Below are 21,319 nucleotides of genomic sequence, written 5' to 3' on the forward strand. Positions count from 1 at the left end.
AAGCCTAATTAATTGTCAATGAGGACATAAGACCAGGGATAAGGTGATTCATCCTTGTTATTCCTCCTGAATTAGATAATAACTGTGACTGTATTATTTTATAGATGTTGATATATTTACGGAAGATCTGCTGTATGCATGGCAGTGACATAAACAAAATGTGTGAAATAAACACACAGGCCAATCCATCATATATTTTCAACAAAACAAATCATTATGCAAAGGCAAAAGTAAATATGCTTTTTAAAATCAGTCACTTTGGCTCCTGCCGGGTAATATTTAAATATGAATTCAGCATATATTTGCTGGGCTTCTAACATGTTCTAGGAATACATATGGGAATTTACAGCAAACTCTCTATTCTCTCTATTCAAGTACATTGCATTTAATGGGAAGCTAGCAGGGAAAGGCATTCTTGCTCCCATTGGGTTCACATGGAAGGTCACAGTAAAGTATGTAAGTTTGAAGTGCAGGATTCAGGTATATTACCTCATCTTTGATTGGCTCCTCAAAGCCTTTAACAATGACTGGTACAAGCAGTTAATGAACATTTGTTGAAAGAACTGTTGTGCGCAGTAACGAGCAATGAGGCTGAGAGAATAGGATTGTGTCAATGAATACAAGGCAGAAGTATTAACAGTTCGAAGTCACACACCCAAATATTTTAAACGAAAGGTAGATCTCCAATTAAAACTAATGGCATCTTAGAAACACAGTCCAAAAGTAAACTATGAAGAACATAATGATATTAAATATGTTTCATACCAAGAAGGAATTTTTGGTAACTGCTTCATGGATACGAGTAAAACAAACCTTTAAGTAAAACCAGAAACATTATAACAGGAAAATATGATGTATCTAGAGTAAAATGTTTATATCAGGTCTGGCCCTGCCATTTTTTAAAGCATTCTCTTTGGGCAAGTAATTTCGCCTTTTTGAAGTTTATTATCCTATTCTAAATCAGAAATACTATCTACTTTTCAGGATAACTGTGGGACTTTATTAGGTAAATTAAAATTGACTATAAGTGTTTTGTCAATTCACATGTCCCACAATGTGCAGTATATATATTTAAAAATATTACCATAGTATAATTCTTACCCTTTGATGATTCAAAAGTTTTACCTGGTGTAAAGATTAGTGTATAATCTATGGAATAAGTAGCATGAAGCCAGGTTTTCTATCCTACACAGTATGATAAAGAGTGAGCAAGATTAAAAATGTGCTTAACTTCAGCTGGTATCAGAATGCTCTAAGTGATTTATCTAAGTAAATACTTTTTTTAATCAAAAGCATGTAAATGTCACTGTTCAAAGCATCTGGGACATACCTCACTACATACATTAATCTTCACATAATCTATTCTTAGCGTTTCTCTCATGCATGATAGCTAGACCTAGAAACTCAAACTCAACTGCTCTCTTCAGGCAGTGATTAGTAGAGAATAATAATCAGAGAAAAATTAAGTGAGACAATGGATATAAAAATAATCAGAAAGCCTAGTATTAGAAGTGTCAGAGGCATGTGAATCACAGCAACTCCATCTTGGGTAGCGGCTGGGTAAAATAAGGCCGAGAACTACCAGACTGAATTCCCAGATGGTTAAGCATTCTAAATCACAGGATGCGATAGGAGGTTGGCACAACATACAGGTCATAAAGACCTTGCTGATAAAACAGGCTGCAGTAGAGAACCCGGCCAAAGCCTACCAAAACCAAGCTGGCCACAAGAGTGACCTCTGGTCATTCTCACAGCTCATAGTATGCCAGTTATAAAGCATTGGCATGCTCAAAGACACTCCCACCAGCACCATAACGGTTTACAGATGTCATGGCAACATGGGGAAGTTACCTTACATCATCTAAAAAGGAGGGGAACATTCAGTTTCAGGAATTGCCCACCACTTTCCCAGAAAATTCATGAATAATCCACCATTCGTTTAGCATATAATGAAGTAGCAATAAATGGGCAACCAGCAGACCTCAGGGTTCTCTGCCTATGAAGTAGCCATTCTTTTATTCCTTTACTTTCCTAATAAACTTGCTTTCACTTTACTCTATGGACTTGCCCTGAATTCCTTCTTGCACAAGATCCAAGAATCCTCTCTTGGGTTCTGGATTCGGACCCCTTTCTGGTAACAGAGGTACCATAAAAACTCGTTGGGAATGAACAAGTTAAAATAATAGAAAAAATGTCCCCAAGTCCTCTCATTAATACTGAGACCAAACTACAAGTGTGCTTATTTTCTTACACTGGGATCTATTCATATTATAATATAGGTTTTAGCCATAATACGTTGGCTGATTTTGCAAGTAGAGACATGCATTTCTGATTTAGCACCATATTTGCATCCCTGAAAATCTCTGGGGTCTGAAAACTTGAGCAGTAAAAAATATCGTACTTTATGGGAAAAGGCAGGATTAGGAGGCAAAACATTCAAAACCTGCAGAAAGCTATAACCAAGTGCTAACAAAAACCATAGAAGTCTTAATTATAATACTAGCATAGTTAAATCTCTGCTGGTATTTGCACCTAGCTTTGGCACCCTCTATCAAGAGGCAAGACCTGAAGGGCATTCACTTTAAAATGCAAACTGTGATTCACAGTGTAGCCTTTAAAAAATAAAAACAACAAAGTAAACAAAAGCAAACATCATTTTTTCACCAGGCAAAATGACTTCCCAGCTTCTTCAGCCGCACTTTCACTTCACCAGATGCCTATTACAGCGGAAATCAAGATGCTCTTAAAGCTACTAAGTAAATGAATACTGACTAAAGGAAGGGCCTTGAGTTAATTTTTTTCATATTTTCTTAAAGTCTTCACAGCTTGCTAAGGCTTTCTCCTTAGTTGTAAGAAAGCCTGGCTCTTACTTAAAAAAATTAATGAGTGGAGAAAATCATGTATGGATCAACACAATGTTTTGTTTGAGATGGGGTCTCACTCTGTCACCCAGGCTGGAGTGCAGTGGTGCAATCTCTGCTTGCTGCAATCTCTGCCTCCCAGACTCAAGTGATTCTCCAACCTTAGCCGTCCAAGTAGCTGGGACTACTGAGGCATGCACCACCATGCCCAGCTAATTTTTGTATTTTGGGTAAAGACGGGGATTTGCCATGTTGCCCAGGCTGGTTTCAAACTTCTGATCTCAAGCAACCTGCTGGCCTTGGCCTCCCAAAGTGCTGGGATTACAGATGTGAGCCACCACTCCCAGCCCATGGATCAACACAATTTCTGCATTATAACACAGCGTCCCCCTGTTTATCAATGGTGTAACAAGGTAAGATGCATCAAAGAAACAAACACTGTAGCAAAAAAGACCGAATCTTATCTGAAATGTATGTAATGCTCCTTGCTATAAACGTGGGTGCCAGCCTAAGGAAGAACTTAAAATCTCTGGGCAAATCAGTCACTCTTAATCTCAGGAATGTCATCTATAAAATATGATCTAATCAGGATTCAATGAGATAGTGAGTAAAAATGCTCAACACAGCTCTCTGGCATAGAGGAGGTACTCAAAAATATTAGTTCCTTTTTCCTTCCTTGGACACTATCAGTAGAAAAATGTTAAAATTTTATATATTCAATACCAAAAATATTTTTTCATGTAAGTTTTCAGGGGTTTTTTGGTGGAGGGGGGAGTTCTCCTGGTTTTTATTTTGTTTTAGTCTGCCAGTGCTAAAAAGAAAAAGAAATTATAAATAAAGCAGAGAAAATGATTTAAATGAAGAACATATAATGAAAACAAATTTTACCTACATACATCTGAGATTTTACCAAAAATCCAGAAGTATACTACACAACATTTGAAGCATAAATGGGGAGGGAAGAACAAGATAAAGACAGATGACAAATAAAAGTGAAGAAATTATTCTGAAGAATTGGCCAATAAAAAGATCAACAGGTTCCATTTTCAAATTTATTGACATTTTTATCTAGAAGTGCCATGAATACAGCAACTTGACATATAATTTTAAAAACAACAAGTTAAAAATTACTTAAAATGAGTGTACTTTTTCATTGATTTTTCCTATGTCTATTAAGATATAACCTTTTTTTCTGCTAAATAGACTTAAAACTTCATGTGGCACCTTCCTAACAGTTACTCAATTTGTATTTGTTACTAAGATCCTATTAAGTCTTCCATAGACACATGTACCATGTCCACTTACTCCTTTTTCTTTTCTTCATCCTACGCATGGCCAGTAGACATAAAAACAAACCAAAATTTAATCATGTTACTCTCCTGCCCAAACAATGGCTCCCAAAGATCTACACTAGAGTCAAACACAGCTTGGTCTCCAGGTCACTCTATCTTCTATTTCCACCACTATTTCCATAATTGAGTGCAGAGGCTCACCTTTCCAAACTGCTTCATGAATCCTTGGATTCATTAAACTGGATTATTTCTATTCTCCCAACACGTACCTCCCTTCTTACAATTTGTTCACTCATTATTTTTCTCCTTGTATTAATACTTTTCTCCACTTATTTTCACTATATTGAAGCCCTTTCCGTTTCACTGAGTGGCAAGGTAATGTCCTGGTAAGAGGCTAGGTTTTGAACTGTCCCAAGTACAAACCCTCATTTCCAAGCAGTACAACCTGTTATTTAAGCTCCCTATGTCTCATGGCCCTCATATATAAAGGAACAATAATCATAATAATAACAAGATAATAGAGGATTATGACAAGAGAGTCTGTCAGTAAACACAATCAATTTTAGCTCATTCTAGGCACTAAATTGCTAAGGACTCAGACTACTTAGTGTTTAATTAATTGTATGATATATTTTGTCATTTTATAATATTTTGTTGAACAAGTTATGTATTTCTCTCATGCTTATTTGGGTTTTTTAATTTGTATTATTTGTTTCTGCAATTATCAACACTGAATTTTCCACAAACATGCAAACTTTTAAACAAATGAATTAACAATACATCAAAAATAGGTATGCAACCAGAAGCTGGAAAATCTACTCCTAGTTCCAGATAACTACAAAAATAAGTGATATAGGCAAATTGGATAATTCTTCTGTACCTCAATTTCTTCATCCATAAAACCAAGCTAATAGTCCCTTGACTCATTGATAATCATTGAGTTACAAGATGACAGCACTTTGCACAAGTGGTCTGTACTGTTACAAGGTGCTGATAATGTACTTATTTTAAGGCCTCAAAATGTGCTTGTTATTTGATTCACTGACAAAATGGCACAGAATTTAAATATATTTTACTTTGAGCTGAAGATATATTAGATTCATTTAAATAAAATCTATGAACAAGTTTGGTGTTAGGAGAACTGAAGAGTTTGGAGACTGGAGCTCTAGTAACTATCCCTTTTATTTTTCCGTTTGATCTTTAGTAAGTCATTTATCTTAATTGTGTGCCCCATCCTAAGCCTCTGGGTGTTTAACATCAGCCTGATGTTGGTCCATAGAGAGGATTTGTGATACAAAAAAAAAGCGCATCATTCCTCAAAACCTTTTACTGCCATCTGCTGGCAAATTGTAAAAATAAATATGTGTTCCATCACTAGGACAATGAGTGACGCCCCCTGGAGTTGTTCTTCACACAACCCATGCAACCATTCCTAGTAATGCTGTCTAATGAGGTGTCTGGGACACTAGCAGGTATTCTGTAAATGTTAGATAAATGAATAAATGATGAATGAGTCACCCTTATCAATAAGTAATCTCTGTCCCTTTGATACTGTTTTCTAATCACAGAGCAGCTTATGATGATTTTTTTAAAACTAAATAAATGTTTACAAACCACAGACAAATTTATCTGTACACGCATTATTTAAAAACATAAAGCCTAGCATAGTCGGGTTGACCTTTGGCAAGGTGCCTGCCTATACATATTCATTGTCACAATTGCTCCTCATAGCCGAGCATCAAAGTCAACTGGCCAGGTTTTATGATATCAAATTTTCAAATAAGCAAATAGTGGTTCTAAGAGTGTAAGTTGCTTCTTCAAGGTTAAGAGACTCTTAGTAGCCTAGGTCTTCTGATTCCAAATCCAATGAATTTTCTTCATCCCTGATGTTTCATTACTTCATAGCTTTGTAAAATGTCTTGAAATGTTTGATGAATTGTAAGTGGCACAAGTGAACATAGAAAACTAGGAAATACGTTGATATCTATTTGGGATTAGTACTCTTATCATAACTGTAAATTGTTAAAAGTTATTAAAATATTTAAAAGAGCACCAGAGAGAAGCACTTTTATTTGTTGAACAATTAGAGATAGCTTGGCTCTATAAAGTGCAGGAATATTACATTTAATAAAAGCATATAAGCACTGGTTGCATCTTAAAGTGTTCTCATACCACGTAATTTGGAAAATTAAAACAAATTTATAATCTTTGAACTAGGCCTATTCTCAGTTTAATTGGGATTGTATAAAGGGAACAATAAATTTAAAATTTAGGACAATAAAATTTGAAAAACAATGATAGTCCCTTGAGAAGTATATTCAAATTATTAAATTGATTTTGCACACATCAACCCTCAGGGCATTAATTTCATTTTGGGGGTAAATAATGCAATTTAGAATCACTCTATCAGTTACTGAGCACTTTTCTTCATTCTCTCAAAAATTCATTGCTGTGAGAGATGGCCCTGAAAAGAGATAAGTTACAATGATTCCCCAAATGTTAAAAGGCACAGAATGCAGGAGGACCAGTTCCAGAGTCTTCAGATTGTCGATCCTGCTACTGTTTGCGCTGCTTCCACACAAGGACAGGCAAAAAGAAATCACACTGTTCAGCTTGGTTACTAGCCTCAATCTCTGTAGCTCATTTCTCAGTTTCCTTACAAACTAGCCCTATTTTTGAAAGAAGGCCATTTTATTTACAAAATCATATGAAGTCTAACTTTTGGTACTGAATGAGGTTCTTTTGTTTCATTAATTGCTTCTCTAGTAGGACAGTACCTCGGGGAGAAAATCAGCTCCCTGTGTCATTGAAAAGACTCATCTGACACTCTCGGGATCCGCCAACTTCCCTTCTTGCTCTATGGGCTCCGATTCTACATCAAAAGTGAGAAAATGCTCTGCTTAACTCTTTTGATATGAAGTAGGGAGGGAAATCCTCTGGGTTACTCTTTGACAATAAAGATATTAATTTACATCAGCCTATCTTCCCGAAGTGCAAAAGAAGACCCAGTTGATTTAATAAAAACTTTGCACAAAGAGGCTGATAGCAAAGAATTAGAGCAGAGCAGACAGAAAAAGCATACAAGAGAGGCTGGAGCCATGTAACAGCCTAGACAGAAGATGAGTTTGTGGAGACCTCTCTTGTAATCTTCAAACTAGTAGACACTCACACACCTGTGCTCTATTTTTAGAAGGTACATTGCTTTAATGTACAATGACTTACTAGCACTTCACCAAAGAGAATAACTGTAAGCAGATGTCTGCTTTAACTAATCAACTGGGTAATTCACCCCTCCTTTTCTCAAGATTTTGGCTTAGGTAAGTGTTCTCAATAGGTATATTTGAACTGGATTGCAAGAGAGATGAATAGCATTATTCTTACCTTCGGTTTTAGTGTAACAGGGCTTCTATTTTATACATGTGAACATCCAGGAAAAATGTTTATTATTAATCATACCTGTTTAATTTTTAAAGGAAGAAGGAAGTGGTTTTAAAAATGTAAAAACTCTCACGAAAGCAATCCATACATACTACAGTTTGGGAATTTGAATATACAAAGATCCAAAGAGCAAATGCAATTAATCAGAAACTGAAGTTATCACTTGAGATTTATGATTACAAAGGTTGTGACCAAGTTTTGAACACAAAGGAAAAATAATTGCAAAAGTTACAGAATTACAGAATTCTCTTTCCATTGACAATTAAATTCAGACTTCACAATAACATTCTAACCTCACTTCATTAGACATTAATCTTGCAGTGGAAATTAGAAGTTTTTAAAGGAGTATTTCTGCTACATTTAAAAAAAAGGGTCTTACTACTGTACAACAATAAGGTTGTGTTGAGAGTTACAAGTAAACTATTAGGCCTCGTTAGCTAATTATGGTATTGGCATTCACTTAACTTAGTCAGTTTCTCACTTAATGTCATTTTCTCCTATTCAACTGCTTCAGTTCAAAACATTTTGACTCCTAAAAAGGGAATACATCATTGTTGCCTTTCCTCAGTCTAACCGCACACCACTTTCCAAAGCAATAGTTCCAATCATGCTTCATAAAATTCCCTGCAAGTATATTGTTGGACACATAAATCAGCAAGCTGGGATTTTAGTATTTCTAAGGCAAGACCAGGGATCAATGACTGGTGGCTTTTCCATGGCCCTCTCTACAAGAGAATAAACAAAATTATGAGTTACACTAGGTCTATTTTTTTTAAACAGCTCCCAGTGGTGTGTCTGATACTTGCTGCTGCATCCTTAATTAGAGAACAAAACACTAGCATAGAGGAATTGGACTCCAGGATGAAGATCTCTACATCCAAGCATCGCTGACTTCATCAGAACACATGGCATAGAGGTACTATATATTCCTTTCCACAAAAGCTAGGTCTCTCTGAAATGTATCTGTGCCTCTATGAGTACCACGCATTGTGAAATTGTACTAGATAGAGAGATCTTTACAATGATGGTCTCCTTCTACCCTGTTTCATTACAATGAATATGGGCTCCCCTTCAGAGATGCTTGTCTCAGAGTGCCTCTTCATAACCACCTTGTACCCTGACTTATAAATTAGCTGAATCACAATTTCACATCTATGTTACATGTACACATCCAAATTTTACGTCTCTATGTACTATTTAAACCTATATATCTAACATTTCTAGATTTCCTATGTCTCCAAATTCCAACAGTTAGCCTCTGCAATGATAAATTCAGATTCCACAACTGAGAGATTTTTCTTCTCCAAACCACTCACAAGGTAATCATAAGTCTGCATAAACTTGCTTCCTATTATGCCCCCATGCTGCCCCACACTATCTACACTTATTTAATTGCAGTTGTATTTAACTGCAATTTTCAGGAATTGTTTCCTAGTGCTCAGAAATACCTGTCTATGCTATAAATGAACACTTAAACACAATCAGCAGCTATCTGAAAATCAAAGCAGCATATCTGTAGGACGTATGTGTATGTTGATCTTTGCTTAAGAACCACTGAATTAACGAATTTGACTAGCATTTGCTTCAGATGGATATATCTGCAATTTTACTAAGACTGAAATATTTCATACTCTATGTTAGGAAGGGAAAACGAGCAGAATCTCATCAAGACACTTTACAAACTATAGGAATCTCCAACATTTGCATACTAATTTCTGAACATTAAATCTGCATCCAATCGTGTCTCATCAGCCACTAACACTATAGCTGTGGGGAGGAGAAGGGCAGAGAAAGGCAGGCTTCACATCCAAAATGTCAAGCCCTGCTGAAGAATGATAGAAGGACTCCGTGGAAGAGCAGAAACAACCATCTTCTGGGCTTAAAATGGAGTTCTACCACCCCCTGCTGGACTAAACGAGCAATACAGAAGAGGCTAAAAATGCTTAGAACTGAATATTGTGGGGATATTTTAACTTGTCTTGTAATTTATTATATTCTTTTAAAAAACCAATTTCATGCAACACTAACAACATAACATTCTTTGCAATCATTACATATCTTAAAATTAGCGCTATTTTATTTTTCCTTTAAAGACTTTCACCAATGCATATTTTAGCATTTTGTGTCCCTAATTAAACGTCCAAACTTGTCTGGACAGTTGAAAATGCTTCCATTTATTGTAAATATATTTCATGTGAATATTTACTCTCTAAACAGCCGGATAAATTAATATCTATCTCTCTAGAGACAAACAGTGACAGCTTCCACAAATTCCCTCTCAGGTTATTCTACCAGGCTATTCTTTTTTTTTTTTTTTTTTTTTTTTTTTTTAAGAGATAAAAGCTCCCACCAGTTCTCCCACAACCCCAGAAATCCCTTACAGGTGTAATTACAATGTAATGTTATAAAATTATTCCACCTTTCTGTATTAATAAGGGGTTGGGGTCAAAATGAATGACTGCAACACATCCCCAGTTTTATCCATTTGCTTTCTTACACACAATATCCATGGCCCCTCTCTTAGTTTCCAACAGAAATAAGCCATCATCATTCACTTCATGGTCAGGAATTAGGGTTTGGGGAAAGGGGTGGAAAAAAAAAAGAGTCTCCAAGAATCGAATGTCTTGCACACAACAGATATTCTGCAAATGAGTTTAACGCTGATAGTTTTTGCTGCTTCTGTAAAACACCATCGTGCCCTTTCTTTCCGCAACCTCAGATATTTCACTGTTAACACACACCAACACACTCATCCAATTTTTGATAATGAAAATAAGAGAAAGCCAAAATCCCAGAGAAAAAAAAAAAAGAAGAAGAAGAAGAAGAAGTGGTTTCCCTGGATATCCTGCTGATTGCCCTCTCCAATTCCCTATTTTCCCTTCTCTCAAGGGTCTCCACACAACAGATACAATTTTAGAGTCAGCTAGGAGAAAGAACCAAAATAATAATAACAACAATAACTGTAACTTTAGTTCTTTCATTTAATTCTTCCTGCGCCTCCCTCTTTGCCTCTCTTGACCGGGTGGAAGGGGGAGGGAAAGTAAATGCAATAAAGCACCACACTCCTACCTTGCCCGCTACTGACAAGCAACCCGAGCAGGTAGAAGGAGAGGAGGAGGCTCATGTTCAGGACGTGACACCGGTGGACAGTTTGAAAGTTAGTAAGTCCAGCCCTGGAGAGAGAATCTTTCGCTGCCCCGGCCGCCTCTGCGAGAGCCGCCGCCGCCGCTTCCGCGGTGCCCCAGCCGCCCGCAGTCCGCGCGCTCCTCCTCGCAAAGTGACTGCAAGCTCCGCTCTTGCCGCACTATATCCAGGCAGCAGCGGCGGCAGCGGCGGCAGAAGCAGCAGCAGCGGCCGCCGCGGCGGCAGCAGCAGAGCCGGGAGGGGAGGGCGGCGGGGCGGGGGCGCGGCGAGGGGAGGTGCGGCCGAGGCGTATCCCTCCGCGCCGCACGGCGGCCGCTCTCCCGCGAGGCTCGCGGCCCCGGGATTCGTCCGCAGTCGAGCTGGAAGCCACAGGTTCGGTCCCCGGTGCCTCCAACTAGAGGGGCAGCTGCGATCGCGAAGGCGCCACTCGCCCGCCGGCCATTCGCACGTTCATGGACTCCCTGAGCCGAGAAGGGCGTGGGGATGGGGTCCGCCTGGAGCTCCTTCACAGCTGCCAGCCGCCTCGGGGCAACTGAGCTGATGCTGAGCTGAACTGAGCTGAGCTGATGCTGATGCAGATGCTGATGCTGATGCTGATACTGCAGGCGGACGCCCCGAGCGCGCGCCGGCTCAACGCGAATGGGGGATCTGGAGGCGGGCGGTGTGCCCCGCGATTCTTACTCCTTTTGGGCGTGGGAGGAGGGAGATTCTTGTCTCTTCGTGGACCTCCCTCTCCCTCTCTCGCTCAAACCTGGAGCAGGCTGGCACCTTGCGCGGCTGTCCCCTTCCCACGCTCCCCACCCCGCCGCGACAGAGGGGAAGCAATTGTACCCTAAAGTCTACACTGTCTATCTCCTCAGGCGCTAAAGGGTGGGCGGAAAAATAATGTACAGAGTGTTTCCTCTACATCTCGACCCATTACTGTTGGGAACGGCACCTTAAGGGAGAGACACTGGGGAGGAGGCGAGCCGCGGAAGGAGCTGCGTTCAACTCAGCCTCCGCCTCAACTATGTCCTTAGAGGCCTGAAGTCTCTCCTGGCCTCACTCCGCGGGCTCTGCCCTCGGTTCCAGGGAGCTGCACTGCCAGATCCCCGCCAGGGGTGCACCGAGGGAGGACTGCAAATGTGCAAAGATGAGTTGGGGCGGGGGGCGGGGGTGGGTGGAACCTTCCCCAGATCAGTGCCCTACCCCCAATGCCCACGTACCCGCGTGTGTGTGAAAGTGTAAATTGAAGTGAGGGAGCCGTGGCAAGCGCCCAGAACTAACTCTCTGCTCCTTAAGATTGGGGCTTATCGTTATTTCTCCTAGAAGGGTAGGAAAACGTTTGTGAAACTAACCTCACCTCTCCTGCAAGAGCGGTAAGAGGCAGAATCACCGGCCCGGCCCGGGGGAGCCCATGTCAATATGGCCAGGGGTTACCGCGACCTGCAAAAGCTGACAATGGGTTCTTTCATCTGCTCTTTCCCTCTGGCTCCTTAGAGAACTCAACTGCCCCGCCCCAGACTCCACAAGGACCCTAGCTCCTTCCTTATCAGTGAGGACATAGAAATAGAGGGGGTGGGGAGGATATAGAAATGTTGTAGAGCTCAGAATCCAGCCCCAGCCTGAGGATTTCATGCCGAAATGGACGTTGCATTGCCTTCAGGGAGGGCAGGGGGCAAGAGTAGACACAGGCTAACATGCATAGGGGAGATACTGTCTGCGATTTGTCCTCCCCAGGCAGAGCGCTTTATACAGATGATTCACCCACTTGGCATCCTGGGATGGGGTTATCAGGAAGAGAGGAGGGGAAAGGCGGCCCTCAACTCACACCATGGTTGAAAAGCAACCGCCCTCTCAGCACCTCACAGCAGGAGAACCTCTTCTTTCTTCTTGATCTCATAGCAGACAATGTATGTAGAAAGTTATTTTGCCAAGGTACTCTTCTCACACCCTTTACTGGTTCTGGAATGTGCTAACCACACTGAAGTAAGCTCATGGTCAGCTCTTTGCAGGAAAGGGTGGAAGTAACCCATTTATAGATGTGAAAGACCAGTGACTCATTTATTTACTCCAATTCTTTATATCTCTTGGGCATTGATAAATGCTACCCGGTAGGCCTTCTGCGTCCACAGTTCTGCATCCTCAGATTCTACCAACCATGGATGAAAAATAACTTTAAAAAATGAAACGATGCAATCAAAATAACATAACTAAAAAAATAGAGCAAAGTGACTATTTACAAAACATTTGCATTATATAATGTATTACGCCTAATCCAGAGATGATGTAATATGCAGGAGAAGGTTATATGCAAATATTATGCTGTTTTATATAAGGGACTTGAGCACCCAAGGATCTGTGAGAGTACTGGAACTAGTCCCCCTGGAGATACCAAAGAATGACTGCAACACACACACACACACATACACACACACATACACACACACACACAATCACAGAAGAGAGTTAAAAGGATACTCCCTGTGTCAAATAGCATCTTCACACAACCTGCAATTTTTCAACCTGACACTGGGAGTGGCCAAGTGCCTATCATACACACACATACACGCACACCTGTTGATCAGGTGGAAATATTGACAACTGAATTCACCTCTGTGTTATTAGAAGTCAAATTACTTTCAGGCTGGGCGTGGCTCGTGTCTGTAATCCCAGCACTTTGGGAGGCTGAGGCAGGTGGATCACAAGGTCAGGAGTTCAAGACCAGCCTGACCAATACGGTGAAACCCCGTCTCTACTAATAATACAAAAATTAGCCGAGAGTGGTGGCACACACCTGTAGTCCCAGCTAGTCAGGAGACTGAGGCAGAAGAATCGCTTGAACCCAGGAGGCGGAGGTTGCAATGAGCTGAAATTGTGCCACTTCACTCCAGCCTGAGCGACAGAGTAAGTCTTTGTCTAAAAAAACAAATAAACAAAAAAGTGAAATTACTTTTGTGTCAGGCAATGGGTTAAACCATGGCAGAGGAAAATTTGACTGGAATCCTGTAAGGTAATTTAGATATTAAATCTTCTTAGAGTGAGGTTAGGGAGATGATAGCAATTATCTATCAGACACAAATGAAATTTCTGATTAGAAGTTTGTATCGGCCGGGCGCGGTGGCTCAAGCCTGTAATCCCAGCACTTTGGGAGGCCGAGATGGGCTGATCACAAGGTCAGGAGATCGAGACCATCCTGGCTAACATGGTGAAACCCCGTCTCTACTAAAAAAATACAAAAAACTAGCCGGAAGAGGTGGCGGGCGCCTATAGTCCCAGCTACTTGGGAGGCTGAGGCAGGAGAATGGTGTAAACCCGGGAGGCGGAGCTTGCAGTGAGCTGAGATCTGGCCACTGCACTCCAGCCTGGGCAACAGAGCGAGACTCCGTCTCAAAAAAAAAAAAAAAAAAAGAAGTTTGTATCGTAAGACTGTGCTGTGTCCAAACTTGTGTGTGTGTATGTGTGTGTGTGAGAGAGAGAGAGAGAGAGGGGAAGGGAGAGAGAAAGAGCGTCTGTGTGTATGGAAAAGATAAATGGACAAACCCTTGATACTCAGGAATATACAAAGAAAGGTGATACAGCTATTGATCCTGCCCCTCAATTCGTTAATAGTCACTTGTTGAAGATATCAGGCATAAGTACACAATTCAATCATATAAATCAGGTTTTTAAAAAACACCATAAGAAAAGTGAAAATGCCCTGCTATTGTGACATAAGAGGAGGGGATCATTTCTGAATAGAGGATTAAGAAAGGATTCATGAAGCTTTGAAGAAAGCGGAGAAATAAGATAGGTAGGGACGTGGGCAGGGCAGAGAAAAACTTAAGCAAAGCCTGGGGGCGTGAAACCACACAGCATGTGTGGAGAGCAGAGAGAAGTCTAATTTGAAAAAAGTACAGAGTGTAAAATGCAAGGTGGGAGAGAGTTATGCTAACAAACCTGATATTCACAGCCTCTCACAATATAAGTCCTGGCATGCATAGTCAGAAAACCTTAGGATGGCTCTCTCCATCCCGGGCTATAGGCCTGATGGTGAATCGTAGGCCCACATGAGGATTACAGTTTGAATGCGTCTATCAAAAAGCATGTGTTGGAAACTGAAATCCCAGTTCAACAATGTTGGGAGTGTGGCCTAATAGGAGGTATTTAGGTCTAGAGGGCTACACTGTCATGAATGGATTCATGCTGACTATAAAAGGGTCTATGGTTGTGGGTTCCATCTCTCACTCTCTTGAACATACTCTGTCGTTTCTGTGATTCCTTCCACTATGTAATGATGCAGCTAAGAAAGCCTTCACCAGATGTAATCCCTCGACCTGGGCTTCCCAGACTCCAAAACTGTGAACCGAATACACTTCTATTGTTTATAAATTACCCAGTCTGTAGTGTTCTGTTACAGCAGCACAAAATGAACTAAGACAATTCTAAGGCTTTCAAAGTTTTTCTCCATCTTTAGCCTAGATTTATGTTACCATAAGGACTCAATAGCAGAGTGTCATATACTCAAAAAAAAAAAAAACTTGCCTCAACTGCTTCTTAGCCAAAAGTAGAAGTGCCTCTCCAGGGCTCTATCAGATGCACATTTATTTAGCATTGCAGTGACAAAGTAATGTGCAGCCTGACATTTGCCTTAGTCAGTTCTTCTTCTTAATAGATTGACCATGTGAGGACACCATGTAGAAAAATTGCCTCTTCTCACTATTCCCCTCCATCATTTGAAAGTAGTGCTTTCTATTATGTAGACATTGAATACTTTTATTGAATGTACCAAATCTATGAACATGAGTAAGCCATGTGTAGTGTAGGATATAAAAGGTATAGAAACGCATCCTCCCTCCTCTAGGTAGCTCATAATTTACATGTAAGACAATTTATCCACTTCTTCATCTATCCGAGGAAATGTATCAGAGGCATAGTTGGGGTGATAGTTATTTCATTTATAAAAATAAGAGCCAGTTGAACAAAACTCAGGAATCTATGAAAAGCTGAGTAGTAAGAAATACCAACAGGACTGGATGCATGATTAACCGAAAGCAGATAAATTTGATTTAAAAGAATCAATAAAATGAACATAAAGGAGTAGCAGAGAGACAGAAAACGATAAGGCACATTGTATGTGGAAATTATCTTCTCAGAGAGATTCTGTTTCTTACTTTTGCAATCTGCTCTTGCAAAAAGCATGCAGATATATAATGTACACATAGAGCCTAGGCATGAATGATGTGCTGTGGATAGTACTTAAACATTATTTTTATTTGTGTATTTCTGATGTTATATTTGTTTAATCTCTCCGTTGACAGAATTCATATGTGTTAAGATCATACTATTAAGAAATAGGGCATTCTGTGTGATCATTTATCTTTTTAAGATGTCACAAGCCATTATAACTATTCATTTACTTGTCTAGAAAATTGCCTGTTTTGACTTTTCTTATTGCCACAAAGGAAGAAAAATATCCAGCGTATATATAGACAGATAGTCTAAAACCTCTATAAATAGATGGTCCTGCTACTGCCTTCCCCTCTCCATTAATGCCACTTTTTTCTAATAAGCGTGTCTTTGAAAATAATTTTAAACTTCTTGACACAACATTTTAGAGCCTTTACCAGGCTATTTGTGAGCATATAACAGCAGATACTTTAACAATAGGTTTTAGATTTTAACACCTTTCTTTTAAAATGTTTTCCTTTCTTAGCTGTTCTATTTGAAATTAAGAAAGGGAAGAGGCAGATTTATGGTACTGAGGCACCCTCATTGTCACAGATTCTTACTTTTTAATTTCTTCCAAGATACATGGGGTCATTTTCTTTCATGGCTACTTCATGCTCCCTCTGGGCAAATAACTGCTCACTTCGCTCAGAAATTATGCAATAACTGCCTATAATTTGCCACTTCCCAGAATAATATTTTCTTAACTCTAGGGGGATATTGTATTTTTCCTCACCAAGACATCCCTGGGAAATACAATGATGGACAGAGCAGAAAACTTAACAAACCTAGAACATGTTAACAAAACAGTCATTGATACAATTTCAGGAATATATTCAGGACAAAGTAAGATAGGAAAAAGGAATCAAGCAATGGATAGCCATGAACCTATTTGATATGACAAGGATCATGATGTGATATTTAGGTTGCCCAATTATTGATCACAGCACTCAGGAACCATATTTTTGTCCATAGGTAATATCGACCAAGGTGATGTCTGCACAAATCCTTCCATGTGGAGGGGAGTTATCACATACCAGGTAACAATAAATCCTTCGTCACTGACAACAGATCCAATACAAGTATAGATCTGATAGGACACAATAGTAATCAATTGCATTTTGCCAGGGCAATAAAATTAGGCATTTCATTCAAAAATCTCTTAGTGGGTAGGATCAGTTGGTTCTTTCAACGGAGATGTGCTTCCATTAATTTTCAACTTAGATAAGCAGTTCTATTAGTAAAAGGCAAGCTAGTGGTAGAAATAGGATTCTTTCCTATATAACCACAAACGACTAATATTCCACCTAATAATCCACCAAGGCACATTATTTAGATACATATATTTTTTTAATTTTAATGCTTTGGGGAAAATTCTTATACTTTATATCTACATGAAATAATCTTAACTCATTTTTAAGAAAATAATATATTCCCCCTACCAACATTCTTTATGATTGGTCCTCATATTTAAATAATTATGTACCTAACACCTGTTACTGGATTTCACACCCTTTCTAAAATTAAGAAACTCAACACCTATGAAAGAAATTGACTTCACAAGAAATAGCTGGGCTATATAAAATAATATAATAAAAAATAAAATTAAATAGCTGTGCCTGTTTATTTATAAATTAATGTTTACTCTTCTCAAATTCTGGCATGCTAGTTATAAAACAAAATTAGGCCTGTCCATGCCCTATCAACCAGACAGTGGCTATCTCTTGAACATTTTGGCATATTTTCTTCCAGTCTTTCATATAAACATGTATTTTCTTAACATAACGAGGAAATACGATTTGACATCTTTATATTTTGTTTTGTAAAGGGAATACATTTACATTTTTATTTATTTATTTTTTTTTGAGGCAGAGTTTTACTCTTGTTGCCCAGGTTGGAGTGCAATGACTCGTGATCTCAGCTAATTGCAACTTCTGCCTCCCGAGTTCAAGCGATTCTCCTGCCTTAGCTTCCAGAGTAACTAGGATTACAGGCATGAGCCACCACGCCCAACTAACTTTGTATTTTTTAGTAGAGACGGGGTTTCTCCATGTTGGTCAGGCTGGTCTCGAACTCCTGATGTCAGGTGATCTGCCCACCTCGGCCTCCCAAAATGCTGGGATTACAGGCGTGAACCACCACGCCTTGCCTATTAACTTTTACAAACATAAATTTAATGAATTAATTTGCTGACATGGACTGAATCTAATATTCTTAACAATTTTCCTAGACTAAGACATTAAGCGTTTATCTGTAATTTTAATTATTATGATGAATAAAACCGCAGTGTGAATATCTCTATCCACAGAGCTTTGAGGATATTATAGATGACATTCTTAGACTACTAGAAAATAAATAGTTTTGCAAAAACGTATGACCATTTGTAGGTAATGAATTCACATTGCCTAAATTGATTTCCAAACTATATAATTTACCCTGTCATCTGGAAGATGTGAAAACACTTTATTTCTATCAACATTGACTGTTTACTATATTTTATTTTATATTTTGTTAGTTAATCTAGAGAGTTTCCATTCTGTAATATCTACCTTTAATCATCTTCAATTGTCAGGCTGTAGATAAATTTTCATATTCATATTTGTCAAATTTAAGGTGTACTGAAGGACATCTCCACCTTAATATGTTATATTTGTAAACCTTATTCTTCTTCTCTAGAATCCAGGAATTCCCACTGTACTTTTTAGGAGATGTTGCAAAACTCTATAATTTAGGGTAACCAAAAGTTCTCAGGTCTTCTAGTTCACCAGTGTCAACTTTCCATACTACATCCACACAGGTAAAGTCTAAGTATCCCCATCCATTTGCTACTAGGGATCTCTGAGGATGCCTGAGGAATGTTGGCACGTTTCACACACAAGATCAGGAAGCCGCTTCTCATTCCGGCCCCATCTTTGCTCTACTCTATGGCCATATTTAATAGGCTTCCCCAGGCTGTCCCTTATTTTTGGCCATATTATAATAGGCTTCCCCAGGCTGTACCTTCCTTCTGTATGACTTCACTTGAAGCCTGTACACATCTGCCTGCCTTCCTGTCCTGAGGACAGGGCTCAAGCAAAGACACTTTATTTATTTATTTATTTATTTATTTATTTATTTATTTATATTATTTTTATTTTATTTATTTTATTTTATTTTTTTGAGATGGAGTCTCGCTCTGTCGCCCAGGCTGGAGTGCAGTGTCGCGATCTCGGCTCACTGCAAGCTCGGCCTCCCGGGTTCCCGCCATTCTCCTGCCTCAGCCTCCCGAGTAGCTGGGACTACAGGCGCTGCCACCACGCCCGGCTAACTTTTTGTATTTTTAGTAGAGACGGGATTCCGTGTTAGCCAGGATGGTCTCGGTCTCCTGACATCGTGTTACGCCCACCTCGGCCTCCCAAAGTGCTGGGATTAGAGGTGGGAGCCACCGCGCCGGGTCGCAAAGATGTTTATTACAACTTATGGAAAGATTGAGAATAACAGAGACACAATAACTTATTAGAGGGAAACCCAGTATTGAGTAATGAATACCTACCAGTTGTCTTGGAGACTATTGGCTACGTTGATTCCCTATACAGAGTCCCTTCATGGATTCCTTTCTTGGTCCCATGAAATTTTTAGGCACCAATTACATCCCAAAGAAGAGTTTCTCTAACCCAGAGCTTCAAGTTTGGGTTTCGTGCCCCTTGAAACGTGACAGTATTTAGAGACTTTTTGTATTGCCATGACTGGGAGGAAGGTGCTCCTCGCATCCAGTGGGAAGAGGCGGGAGGTGTTGCTAAACATCTCATGCACACAGGAGCCCTTCACAACAGTTAATTGTTCAGTCCAAAATGTCAGACTCAAGAACTCTACTCTAAACTCTCTAAACTGTCCTTTCTTAGGCTGAGTATAAGAACAGCTCCCTGAATCTCTAGAAAAATGAACAATTTGCTTGCTTCTCCAAAACCGAAGCCTGTTTCACCCCATATTCTTCTCAGAAATATATATATATTTGAATATATATATTTCTTATATATAAGAATCTATTCCCATTTCTTATATATAAGAAATATATATTCAAAATATACGTACATATAGTTTTTATATATATTCTTATATATACTAAGACATTAAACATTTATCTGTAATTTTAATTATTATGATGAATAAACCACAGTGTGAATATCTCTATCCACAAAGCTTTGAAGATAATATAGATTACATTCTTAGACTACTAGAAAATAGTTTTGCAAAAACGTATGACCATATATATACACATATATATGTGTGTGTGTGTGTGTGTATGTGTGTGTGTGTGTGTATATTTCTGACGGAGTCTTGCTCTGTCATCCAGTCTGGAGTGCAGTGGCACGATCTTGGCTCACTGCAGTCTCCACCTCCCAGGTTCAAGCAATTTTCCTCTTCAGCCTTCCAAGTATTTGGGACTACAGGTGCGTGCCACCACACCCAGCTAATTTTTGAATTTTTAGTGGAGACAGGTTTTACCATATTGGCCAGGTTAAGGTCTTGAACTCTGGACCTCAAGTGATCCACCTCCCTCGTCCTCCCAAAGTGCTAGGATTACAGGCATAAGCCACTGTGCCCAGCCTTCTCAGAAACATTTTGAATAGTATAATCTCTTTTAAGAGCAAAATTTGATCCCATACAGGTTATGATATGACCTCTTATGACCTAAATAAACACAATAATAGTGTGGAAATTTAATTTTGGATAGTTTGTTTTCTCAAATTATATCATCTGGGGTCAACCAAAGGGAAAAATGCCTGGGTTAGAGTACCTCTATTTGTGGGCATTTACCTATATTATTTATATGAAATGTCTTAGTTAGGTATAAACCTAAACAACTTATGAGAAGACTAGTCTGCTCAGTTCTACTTACCAGATAGTGCCTCACAATCTTATAAACAAATATTTGTCAATAGCATGGTTTTAAAACAGTGATAGGAAAGGAAAGTCCTGAGAATTAACTGTAGTTTTAAAACTACTAACGTCTTACTTTATTTTTAAAAATAAAGACAAACGTATTTTCCAGGAAGGCTTATCTTTCTAATTATACACTCACTTGGTGTGTCCTCACTCGGTGGAAGGGACAGGACTATTGGCTGGGGCCTCTTTATAAGAGCAATGATCCCGTTCATTAGGGATCTGCCCTCATGACATCATCATCTCCTAAAGGTCCCACCTCCGAATATTATCACTTTGGTCATAGAGTTTTAACATACAACTTTTGGTGGGACACAAATATTCCAACCATAGCACTGGATAAACCAGAAAGAAAGCATCTATGGGAACCTGCAATCTCTCTATGGAATTTCTCCAGACTCACTTAAAACCTCATTTCTTTCTTTCTTTCCTTCCTTCCTTCCTTCCTTCCTTCCTTCCTTCCTTCCTTCCTTC

At 39.3% G+C, this 21,319-nt stretch overlaps 1 protein-coding gene across 6 annotated transcripts in view; it reads right to left on the bottom strand.

Moving 5' to 3' along the window:
* Window positions 1-10,961, bottom strand: part of NCAM2 (neural cell adhesion molecule 2) — a 506,280-nt gene extending 495,319 nt beyond the window's left edge. For 4 of the 6 annotated variants that reach the window (XM_026446625.2, XM_026446624.2, XM_026446627.2 and 1 more), the window contains exon 1: window positions 10,661-10,864. In XM_026446625.2, coding sequence (XP_026302410.1) covers window positions 10,661-10,715 — 55 coding nt within the window. In that variant the 5' untranslated portion in view covers window positions 10,716-10,864. Of the gene's footprint in view, window positions 1-10,660 lie in introns of all 6 variants that reach the window. The other 2 variants (XM_023227524.3, XM_026446626.2) reach the window with 2 other exon arrangements.
* Window positions 10,962-21,319: the final 10,358 nt, after the last annotated feature.

Source organism: Piliocolobus tephrosceles, chromosome 19 (assembly GCF_002776525.5).
Source record: "Piliocolobus tephrosceles isolate RC106 chromosome 19, ASM277652v3, whole genome shotgun sequence".
In the NCBI taxonomy this organism is placed as follows: Eukaryota; Metazoa; Chordata; class Mammalia; order Primates; family Cercopithecidae; genus Piliocolobus; species Piliocolobus tephrosceles.